Source organism: Oryzias latipes, chromosome 19 (genome assembly GCF_002234675.1).
Source record: "Oryzias latipes chromosome 19, ASM223467v1".
In the NCBI taxonomy this organism is placed as follows: Eukaryota; Metazoa; Chordata; class Actinopteri; order Beloniformes; family Adrianichthyidae; genus Oryzias; species Oryzias latipes.
Window position 1 is genome coordinate 6,242,174 of NC_019877.2, and position 12,175 is coordinate 6,254,348.

Here is a 12,175-nt window from a genome sequence, read left to right on the forward strand (position 1 = left end):
CAGGCTTACAGCAGAGTGTGAAAATTTGTCGAGTAAAATCTTCTTTTTATCCGTTAATTTGGATATAAAGTCACTTCATATATATTTAATTTTATTGAAAGTAAATATTTTCCTACTATTTTTTTCACAGGAGTTGGACCAGGACTGGTCTAACTTATTGGAAACTATGGTAGTAAACTGATAAAATTGATGGAACGTAAAACTTATCTGATGGCAAATGTATGTAAAAATTTATGATATAGAGTGTAAACATGTTCCCTATGTTGTGTTTACTTTCCTCAACGGTGGGACCAATTATAACTGAATGCCCCATCCGGTCAACTTCAGTGTTTGTATGCTGACGTTTGTATAGCCACAATGCTAATATGAAGCATGAATGCAGTCAGCGAGGACTGCCATCAGCGTTTTTAATTAGATGTTGTCATAGAAACAGAGAAAACGAGTACCTAAGGCCTTAGTCACAACTGGCCTTATAGATAGATAGATAGATAGATGACTTTATTAATCCCACAATGGGGAAATTTCATTTATCTGTGGCAGCAACACGACATTCAGAAATAATCTATATAATATAACATCAATAAAGGACATCACAAATTACATTTATATTAGATAATTAAAAATATTACTAAAATTATTATGAAAAATTATTATCAAAAATGAGATTCTTATTATGTTCTTATTATTATTACCATAAACCAACCAATAAGATAATTTTATTATCTTATTATATTATGGGTGGATACGGGCTGCCTGCTGGTAAACAATGGGCCAACCTGTGCGCAGGTGGTCCACTTGAAATTTTAGACTGTTTGGTGAGCCCGTAACGCAAAAATGTTCTACAGAAACCCTATGGGTGACGGGACGGGTCACAGCGAACATGTAAACAAGAATATGTAGGTAAGTCAGGGAGAAGTAGGTGAGACGGAAGCATGTTGGATGGAATTTTTCATTGTGCAAGCAACGCATTATTGCTATTCAAGTGATACTATTGTACATTACCTGACTGTTAATAAATTAACTAATCATCGTGTGGGCATCCTACAGGCGTCCTACAAGAAATTACGTATCACAGGCAAATCCCATTCGTGCTGGATTTGCACACGTATAGTAAGGAGCTAGTAACCACCGACAACTGAAGTGTGGCGTTAGGACACCAGACGACAGCTTCAGCTGTATGCCATAAGTGTCTGCAACCCTTTACAAATACTTCACGATACACTTACCACGCCCATGACAATGGTACCTTCCATTTTCATGATGTTATGAACCAAAAGGCAACTGCGAGACACACCTGTGCTCTGCTTAAGATGCAGCTGCTCCTCTATACGAGCCTCCAGATGCCCGGGCAACACTCCACTCCAGGCCAATGATGTCCAGTGGCGTCTTGTCTCCAATCAGGTCCCTCTCCAAAAAGTCATACCACACGAACGGGTCAACCCACCTGACTACACATGTGACTGCGCCGGTTGGAGTGCCCCCCCCCCTTCACCTTAACAACCAAAGTGGTTTTGTCCAACACATTTAGCCTTCTTTAGAAGTAGATTTCTCTCAGCATTGATTTATTTTAAAAGGAAATACCTTCATATGTTTAATTAACCATGTAAACTTGTCTTTTTTTAAAGAACATTAGCTCACAATGCCTCATGAGGTGTTTCATTATCTAAATCTTCCGATGTTGATCATTTGTTGTAACAAATCTGCGAGAAAGGGGATTAAAATGTTCACTTAGGAAGAGAGAAGTTCAGTTCTCACTTGTTGGGTTTGAACTTCAAACAAAATGTTCTTATTTAAGTTTGGTCTCACACTGCTTATGCTTTGGAGTGGCTCCAAGACAAGGATCGATATAAACCTCGCAGACCAGCATCTCCTCCATCTTTTCTGTGTTTAGAGTGTGATTTGATAAAATCTCCCCTCGTAGAGCCGTGCCGCGATGGGCCGTTTGCCTCATGGCCTAATATGGGGGTACCCTCTGAGTTAGGGAGTGATCCTTCAATCTCCTTTGTGTCTTCTCCTTTTCCTCTTCCCATCTTCATTCTCTTCCTCTTCTTTTGCTTCCACTGCTACTTTAACTGTTGTGGGGATCTGTTCCACTCCCTCTCTTCCTCCGGCTCTCTTTCGCTCCAGCCTCTCCTCACTTTGCTAAGTGTACACAGTCTAAGAGGGACTAGAGCTTGGTGGGGGTATTTTTCTTCCTGTCTCTTCAGTTTAAAAGCCTATTGTGTTACAGTAAGTAAACTGTTTATTATGAATTATTGCCAAAGTTTGAGAGAAACTTGAGGTCCTGAATGTGTTTCATTTGCTATTACAATCGTAGTCTTATTACTTTTGCATAGAGTTGGATGTATCTCACAGATTGGAAAAGGTTGGACATTAAAATCAGTTTGTAATTGGAAAGCACAAATTTACATTTTAAAAACAAACTTGCATCAGTTTTACTGATAAAATGTTTAACATCAGTAGATAAAAGGTGGATTGCACGCGTTGTCCTCTTTGGGGAAACTTTTGAGTGCAGCTGGCCAATAACGCCTCACACAGGAAAAAGCGAACAGCTTATCTCTGCGTGCTTTTATGTTGGAGGGGTTTGGTTATAGAATGACATCATGAGAACTGTGAGTGGGGGAGTGTGGGGGTCCCACAGAGGGCTCTGGGTAATGAGTTCCAGGTTGTTTTGGCCCTCAGGATGACCCCCCCTGACACTGCTACAACACATACGCTGTTTTCTAAAAAAGATATATAAATATATACATTTAATGTGTTTTGACTTAAATATTGACATTTCAAAAGATTTGATTGTTGCTTCTTAACCAAGATATATTTGATTAAAAATAACCTAATGGAGTTGATGTCCCTTTAAAAAGCCTGTCTGATGAAAATTGTGTTCTTGGTGTTTTTAACATGTTCTTATATAAAATTCATATAAAAGGAAAATGAAGCTCAAAATTGCATTTCTGACTTTTTCTTTATTTAAACCGTTGTGAATCAGGACCAGAACATGCTGTTTGAACAAATAGTAGTTGTGATGTAGAAACTACAATGGGCGGGGCCACAAGCTTCCTGCTCCGCTCCATTCTGATCAATTCTGCATTCTCATCAATTTGTTGACGACTAGATCCATGTACGTCTTTGGTTTCCTCGCCTGAGCTGACGTCTGGTTCTAAACTGTATGGCTGAATAGCTCTGATATTGCTCGTCATTTTTGGCTAAAATGGCATCATCCTAATTAAAAGACCACTGAAAAGGCTTTAAAAATAGATCATCGGAGTGGGTCTGTTTTACATGTGACTTTCAAAATAAAAGTCATCCCTTTCTGCTTCCACTTGAATCCTGTCCAGTTAGATGACATAATCCTTTCCTTCATGTCACACCTTTTGTTTTGTTTAAGAGACCACAAAATCAGTCGTTTTCATTTCATGGCTAAAAGTTGTTTTATTTGTTTAAGGTCTCTTTATAAGGCCGGATGGAATCGTCAGTGTTCTTGTTTGTGTGGCACAGAGTTCACACAGTTCCTCCCTTAACCTCGTTAAAGGTGTGAGGCAGCGCTCAGGAGGTGGGCCTAACTCCTGGATCTGTGCTGAAATGGCTCCTGGTGAAATTTAACGGAGTTATAATTCCTGTCACCCCTGGCTTACCTCTCTATTTCCTCTTTGGAGCACCCCCCCCTGCTTCTCCCTCTTCATCTTTTGCTTTTCTTTTTTGGCTTCCTGCTGTGCTGTCCTTTTTCGTGTCCTTTCTCCTCTCTCCTCTTTCACTTTTTTTTATCTTCTGTTTCCCTTTTATTCGTCTGTCTGTTTCTACGAGCCTTTCTTAACCCTTCCCTTATCTTATTTGTGTATTTTTTTATTGTATTTTTGCTCTACTTTGACACAAAAAAATGAAAGAATTTGACAGTGCCTTGCTTAGAGCTAAAATGCCCACACAAAGAATATAAAACACAACCTTGGAGAAGGAAGGCACGCTTCTTTAGAAGCAGGGGCAAATGCAAACATTTCCTTGTGAAGTCTGCAGCGGTGGAAAAGACAGGAGACAGCAGTGGTCTGATCATTTTTTGGGTGATTCAAAGCAGGGTTAAAAGTTGTTTGCCCAAAAAGCGGACGCAGATGTATAAAACCGGGCGCTCTGTCACTTGTTTAACCTGACTGAAGACGTCTGCTCGGCTTGTTTGGGTGTGCTTGGTTTATGTCTTTTATTATTTGGCTTATACTCTTCGGGACGGGATTGGACCATCCGGTTGCCGGGAGACCAGAGCTGCTGAACATACCTGGCTCATGAACAAGTGTTTAAATATTCTCGGTCCAGTTCATTCGTCTTGCGGGCCGAGCGGGGTGCACATTTTCTTCATTCTCTCAGTCCTATCTGTTGGTGCTATTTTTGCTGCAATAAAGCAAACACATTTGGAGTTGTTTAAATCTCCAGAATAAGGGGCATTGTCAAACTGAGACATATTTTTCTGGGTGTAATATTTTTTAAAAGCCTTGCAAAACACACTATTTAGTGACAAAGCAAAATCAGTGAGGAGTTTATGAATTGTTTTTTATTTAAATGTCTTTTTTTACTTTTTCTTTTATGTCTTTGCAGCAATGAAATCATTTTTTATGTATTTATTTATGAGCTAAGATAGCTTCTTTTGTCTTAAATGTTTATCTATATTTAGCTAAATTCAGGACAGGAAATGCCTTCTTTTTTGCTTCTTTTTTTTTTGTTCTGTACAAAATATATTGAACCAATACATGTGTGTCAAAGACCTACTCTGATTATCTCTTGGTCAAAAGTAAACTTGTTCCCTTTTAATTATGCCGTTTTGGGCCAAACTAAAAAAAACAGTCATTTTCAGGGATTTAGTTTCTGCAGAGCAGTAGGAATTCATTAGAGTTGTAAAGCATAACTTTCCAACATCCATCTGTTCCCACTCTCTCCTGCTAGCTTACAGCCCCTCACAGCCCCAACCTAACATCACCGATGCAACAAAAATGGTGAACAATACTGGAGCTATCCAGCTGTAAAGTTCTGAGCCAGATACCAAGTGGAGGAAAGGGTTAGTCAACTAGAAGTGGATGCATTAGAATGGAGTGGAGCAGCTTAGTTCCCGCCCATTCTATTTTCTACGTGACAAATACAATCTTTTTTTTTGATTGCATTTTTTCATCTGCTTTTGATCTACAACAATTTGAAAAAAGAAATACTCAGAAATGCAATTTTGAGCTTAACTTTTTCAACTTATACCCTCTATCATCAGAAAAATGCCACAGAACCTGTTAAAAACACAAACAACACGATTTTCACTGGAGTGGATCTAAACACTCTGGACGTTTGATCCACATTCCAGGACAAACTAAATCCACATTCTTGAATAGCCCTATGGTGTTCACACTGGACAAGCAGGGAGGGGCTTCTCTTTTTCTACTGTTTACTTGCTCATGTACGCCACCTACGGTTGGAAGAGACTTGTTGTGAAATGACGTAAATCTTACAAATCTTGCTCCAGGCGAAATCCGAGTCCCTGATTGGTCAAAGTTCAACCTGGTTTAACCTGCAAGCAGCAACAATGAAAGCACGTTTTGTGCGAAGAGCCCGTAAACGGTCGTAAAAGCGTATGTAGCTACCTGCAATTGTGAGAGTTTGAAAAGAGGAAGCCTCAAACGTGCGTTTACTTTTACTTTTTATTGAATAGTGCGTTACCAAGGGTGGTGTGAACGTGGCTTCAGAAACTTAGACTCACTTGTTGTAAAACAATTGAAATTAGTCTTTATTTGAAAAAAAAAGTTGAGTTATTACCAATATAAAGAAATTAGCATAACATTTTCAGTCTCTTAAACTACAAAGAATTTTACTAAAAACGGGACTAAAAAGTTGATTTCTCTCCTGTGACTTCAATGACAGAAAAATCTCATCGTATCTCTTCAGTTCAGACTGTTTTAAAAGCTAAATGTGAAGCTGGATGAGTCAGTGTCAGTGTGGTGGACTCATTTCTCAGGAGGTCAAAGCACTATTTTCTTTAGCTTGTTTGTTTATTTGACGAGTAAGCTCGTGTTTTTAGTGCATTCATATCGTTTTGAAGTAAAGCGTCCACAGTCATGCTGGGAGTTTGGAGGGAGCCTCACGAAGCTGCTGAAGATGTTCGTAGATAACTGGGTTCCGTTCCGGAATAGGCTGCGTTTGTGGAGGTCAAAGACATTAAAGTAGAGTGCTGAGGATGTGTGCTGGTAAATTTCAGGGAGTCCAGTCTCTGCCTCCTCACCGCCCTGCTCGCTCATGCATACTGAATGCATCCGCCGTGACAAGCATTATGGCACCAGGATGAGTCACAAAGTTTTTTGCATGCTTGCTTTTGAGCACGTCGATCTGGATCTTTGTGCGCGCGCGTTCCAGCTTAAAGTTCAGAGCGGTGGCCCTCACTGCCCCCTCACTAATCCCTTCCCAGAATTGCTGTTGCCGGGCAAAGAAATGACCCAACAGGACACTAATGGGACCTAATACTTGATACTCATTCATGACAGTAGTTGATGTGGATTGTCACCTACATCGTTACCAGCAAAGACGCTCTAATGGTGATAATGCTATTCTTTCTGTGCTGCTGTTTGATTGTAGTCAACAGACTACCAAAAAAGGTGCAAAAATGTTATAATCTACTCTACAGACTCTTCAGGCACCTGTGTAGTTTGCCGATTGCTAACCTATGCAGCAAAACTCAGAAACAGATGACCAGAATTAGTGCAGCTGCCTTGAGTCGGTATAATTTGCCTGTCCTGAGCTTTGGCAATTAGCATTTCCTGTACACGCACAGTGTAACACGAGCTACAATGTCATATTAGTGGCAGCTGTCTAATACAGACTCACTTCTACTAACTAGCTAAATAGCAAGATCACTGGTAATGCAATCTTCGATGAAGAAGAACATGCCGGACGTATTGATGTTGGACGACCTTCACTGTGTTTATGTAATAAAGATGAAATACAATTATTGCCCTCCTGTCGTCTGTGACTGTGGCGACATATACTGCAGTTTGTCTTTCTGTCACTTATCAACACATCATTTTTGTTGTTGTTTGATATAAAAGATGACCTTTTTCTCAGGATAAACTGACCTGTTGATAGTTTTTGCATTTATAATTAACTGTAGAATTGGTCAGATTGGAACCACATTCCTAATGGTGTTCCCTGTGTTTCTTGGACAGTTTGTCCTTTCATTTCTAGTTGTATTAGTCATTTCTGTCATAGTAGTTCTTTCTGTTGTTGGCTATCAGATGGAGGACATTTTCCAGGATAAAAAGGTAAAGAAATTAAAATGTAAAGTCGAGTATCTGCTCTAAAGAGCTTCCAATAGAAAAAAAAAAGGGAACTCTATTTCTATCACCTAAGAAAATAACCAGACCCCAAAAATGCAAATCTTTAAAATCAATTGTTTAATGCTAAGCAGCAGAGTATTTTAGAGATGGGTAAGCATGCCAGGATTGGGTATAAATATGATTGTGTAAGCATGGTTAAGGCTCAGCTTTATAAATACACCTGGCATTTGTGTCTAAAGACAGTGCCACAGGAAGCCTGAGCACATTCAAGAGTCAACTCTGTTCTGTGGTTTTGACATTCTGATTGAATGAACTTAAGAAAAAATTAAAAAATATCCTGCCCGATTTGTTATCACATTTTGTTTTATAATGCGTATTACAAAAAACTATGATAAATTGTTTATGAAGGCAGTTAATTAAAGGAAATGATATTTACACAATTGCATTTAGAAATAGATAAAATTAGGCTACGGTTCCATTGCAGGATGGGAAGGCATCGGCAATAACTGTAAGATTACCTTCTGCCAGCCGATTTTCTTGAAAAATTTGTTGGCGTGTTCATGAATGTAGACGGCGGCTGTCAGGGATCATTCATGCAAGGATGAGGCCATTACGAAACGACAGGGTGGTGGCAGCCGGATCGCCGGCCGGCAGCAGCTCTGATTGGACGATGTGGAATTGTCTCTGGATGGTGGCCTTCTGTAACAATTACCACCGGCCACCAGCAGCCCGGTAGCCGGAGGTATATAAAAAGCGGCAAACATTAAAAAACTTTAGACAACAACCCTCCCAAGAAACCGAACAAGGAAAAAGCCCCAATGCCCAAGAAAACAAAGGTCCAAGCGGTCCAACCACAGCAGGATTTATAGGGTTTTTATTGCAGAGATCCCCAGATTGATGTCTGGTCATTGCCAGGCCCTCGGCCCATGTCAACAGCCCATGTCGAGTGCCCCTTGCAGCTACCCTATGGCAGCATGGGGACAGGGGGGTGGCTAGAGGGTGGCAGTCTGAAATCGGCCAATCATCAGATAATTCGGGGACCTCGGAGACCCTCAATTATTGCACTGGTGCCTTCCTGCCACCAGCCTGACACTGGACTGCCACCTCGCGACCTTGTTTTATGCCTGGGTGACCACTGATAGCAGGCAAAAAAAAAAAAAATGGTCCAATTGCCGTAAAAGTGTCACTTTTTTCGTAAAAAGCATTTCTACATGCAAATGCCGCCGTGTGGCCACCTGCCAAATTTGCTGGAAAACTTGTGCTGTGCCATTTTTGGGATATGTTATTGTAGTATTATAAGAATACAAAGAACAAGACATTTGATTGAAAGCTATTTGCACGTGACATTGGTCCAAAAGTCCAACCCTTTTTTAAATGAATTTGCTTTGTTTACCAGGCTGACTAACCCCTATCAGTTTGCTTGTGCTGGTGCAATGGGTTCTCCTCCTTCTACTCCTTTCACTTTTCCTCTCCAAACGTGCATTTTGGTTGGTCTTCCTTCCCCTGGGATTGCTCAGATCTGACAACAGCCAGCCTACACCCTGTGCAGGAAACCCATCCCTCTGAGACGAGTACAAAGTCATGTATTATGCTCTACATGTGGGTCTGTTTGTGCCCCCTTGTCACGTCGGAAATGTCAGTTTGTCATCATATAAAAAAGAATATGGGAAAAAAATTCTAAAATGTCTTAGGATCTTTCATTTATCAATGTAGGACCTCCTCATTTAACCTAGTTTGGTGACTACTTAAATGGCGCTTCTCTACTTTTCAGTCATGTCCCATTCACACACACATTCACACACTGATGCCACCAACCTGTAAGCAATAGGAGGGAGTGTCTTAGCCAATGACACTTCGACACATGTGCAGGCAAGACGGGAACTTGACTTTAACAATATTAAACCCATCCCTGGATTTGGCACAAAAAGAATTTAGTCACATTTTCCAATGTACATTTCCTCTGAACTGGCCTTTAAAATAGAATACTGTTGGGAGTAGGGCTGCACGATATGAGAAAAACTCGCGATATGCGATATTGGTGATTAATATTGCGATAACGACATAATTCGCGGTATATAAACAAATAGCAAAACAACCAAAAACATCATTTCCATTTCACTGCAACAGTTTAAAAATTATACTCCAAATGACCCTTGGCGACATAGGAGGCAAACATCAAACATAAAAGGGCTCATCTGATTGATCAACAATGTAAACGGTTCCTTCCGATTGGTTAAATGCATAAAGGGATTTATTTCATTTGTTCAATTTTTCAAGCTGCCATGAGATTGTTTTAGCACATTTAAGGTAACCATTTATTGCGATTTTCGCCGTCTTTTGCGGTATGTATATTGCACAGCTTAATGTCGCGATAACGATAAATTTGCGGTATATTGTGCAGGCCTAGTTGGGAGACTTTTCCCCTACATTTTTTAAATGTGGACCTACAGCGGTAAGTTCCCAAAAGAAAACCAACATTGGCCGTCAAGTGTCAAACTCCAGGGCTGATCCTCGAGGGCTAGTGTCCTACGTGTTATCCAACTAATTTGCCGTTGCAGCTTCTAATTGGCAAAATGCACCTGACCCAGGTAATCAGTAGCAAATGGAGCAGGATTTCTGAAAACCCATCAGGACCCTCATGGCCTGAAGTCACTGTGGAGACAATTAGGTTTTCACTGCAAGAAAAGTTTGATCTATAGAACCTCCAGAAAGATTTTTCTGAAAATATGAAATCTTTGTTTTGTAGATTTTTTTTGTGTGAATATTTCACCCCGACAATTACTATTGCCTCCATCCACAAATTGCGCTGCTTTTTTACAGTTGTACTTCACTTAGAACTGGACAATATGGCCAAAAAATTTTAATCATTTTCTTCAGACTTCATGAAACATTAGAATTTTTTTCAATTTTCTTAAAAAGAAAAAGATAAAACCATCATATTAGGTTCGACTACAAAGTAGAGGATATTTGGTTGCTATGATCGTTCTAGTTCTCAGGCACACAGGGGTTCCACCTCACAGTTTCCGAGACCAGAGGACACAAAAGCACAAAAACTCAAAGACTTACATCCTAAGATGCACAACACTGTGAGTTCTCATGGATTCATTTTGACAACCTAACAGTGTTAGACTAACTAAAAATATCACCCCCACTTTTTCAGTGTCACTTCAGTTCATTTATGAATCACTCAAGAAAAACGAACCAAACTCAAAATCACCACAAAATGCAAACTTTAAATATTTGAAATAATTGATTAGTCTCCCAGCTCTTGGCTTTTCCAGGCATATGTGGTTGTTTACTGTGTCAATATTCACAAAACCAAGATTTTACATCTGTGTACTGCACACTGTGTTTACAAATAGTCTGCAACCAGCTTTGCTTTGAGTTCTTAGTCACTCATTTTCTTAACGATTCTTTTACAGGTAAACAATTATGTGAAGAGCAGGGAGGAATGCAGCCTCATCCATCCTGCCAATAAACTCCTGCTGTCTTGGCCTGGATGTGTTCACCTCAGGGATCCTCCCAGACCACTGAATGTTGTCAACAACAGCTCAGCGCGGCCTGATCTTCATCATCGCTGTGATCCAGCAAGGTTTGGACAACTTTGAACCCAACAGGATTGATTTATGTACAAAAAAAAAAGTATATGCAATTTGTGAAGCTTAGATTTTTTAAATATATTCCCAACACGCTCAGGTGTCATTATTAAAGTTATTAAAACACAATTTTTCCTGGTCTATCGCTGTCTTTACTTATAATCTTGTGGTTGGTGTGTCAAAACACTGAAGTAATCATTGGAACTTTAATATTTGAAACCCTAGAGTGTTATCATACGTCACTAAAGAACAAAAACGATGACAAACTGAATCCATTTTTCAGTTTGTATGTGAAGTGTTGCTTATCAACTGAGGTTAACTCGTGGGAAACAACACCAGAAACATCAAATCAGGCAACTTTTTTTCTTTTTTCCAGTCGTCAGGATGACTTCAAAACAAATGATCTTGTGTTTTCCAGATTCTACCTTGCCTGTGGTTGGAGGACGTCGCTGTGTTCCTTGCTGACAGGAGCCATCTTAGAGGCCACCGTGGCTATCGGTGCCCGCTCTTCTTTGCTTTGTCCTCCACCCCAGTGTCCCAACAGCCACGCTGTGCTGAAAGGTGCGTTTCAGTCTTTTAACTCAGACTACTGGGGATGTCCCGTTTCCGATCACGTGACCAGAAATCGATGTTCGATCACGCACTCAATCGGTATCGGATGATCAGTGATAGAATATTTATTATTTTTATAGAATATTTATTATTTTGATCAGCGCTGTGCATTTCAAAGCTTGTTACCTCAAATAATTACCCTACTAGAAGTCTGCAAATCATGAACGGCAAAAAGTAGTTATATGTTTGGAGAAAATTTCTCTCAATTTTTAAGATGTTTTTGCGTAAACACAGATAATTCATCGAAAAAAAGCCTTAGTGATCTGAAGGAACTAATGCTACAGTTTCTAAACTTTCTCACTTTCTTTCTCTGTTTCTAGTAGTAAATTATTAATTCTTTTTAAACAATTTTTACCTAATTGTTCAAGCTACTTCGAAGAAGTGCTCTGTTTAAGCGTTAAAGGATTAAAAGTGTATAAAATAAAAATAGGGATCTGTTTTTGTTTTTTTTAAAACATTTTTTGTCTATTTTTAAAAAAATGTTTTACAAAAGTTTTGGAACTGGACTTGGTATCGGCAGATACTCGGAATCAAACGGCTCGGATTCAGAATGGGACCAACAAATTCTGATTGGGACTTCTCTACTGACTCTATTCCTTTTTATGAATTTGATCACACGTGATAAAATTGATGTCACTTTCTAACCACAGTGGGTTTTAACATAACACAAGTGTAAAATAT

General features: G+C 39.6%; 1 protein-coding gene across 8 annotated transcripts in view; it reads left to right on the forward strand.

Moving 5' to 3' along the window:
• The window catches only part of plce1 (phospholipase C epsilon 1), an 87,570-nt gene that overhangs the window by 24,409 nt on the left and 50,986 nt on the right, over positions 1-12,175 (forward strand). For all 8 annotated transcript variants that reach the window (XM_020711878.2, XM_020711882.2, XM_020711881.2 and 5 more), the window contains exons 6-7: positions 10,709-10,878; positions 11,301-11,443. In XM_020711878.2, coding sequence (XP_020567537.2) covers positions 10,709-10,878; positions 11,301-11,443 — 313 coding nt within the window. The remainder of the gene's footprint in view (positions 1-10,708; positions 10,879-11,300; positions 11,444-12,175) is intronic.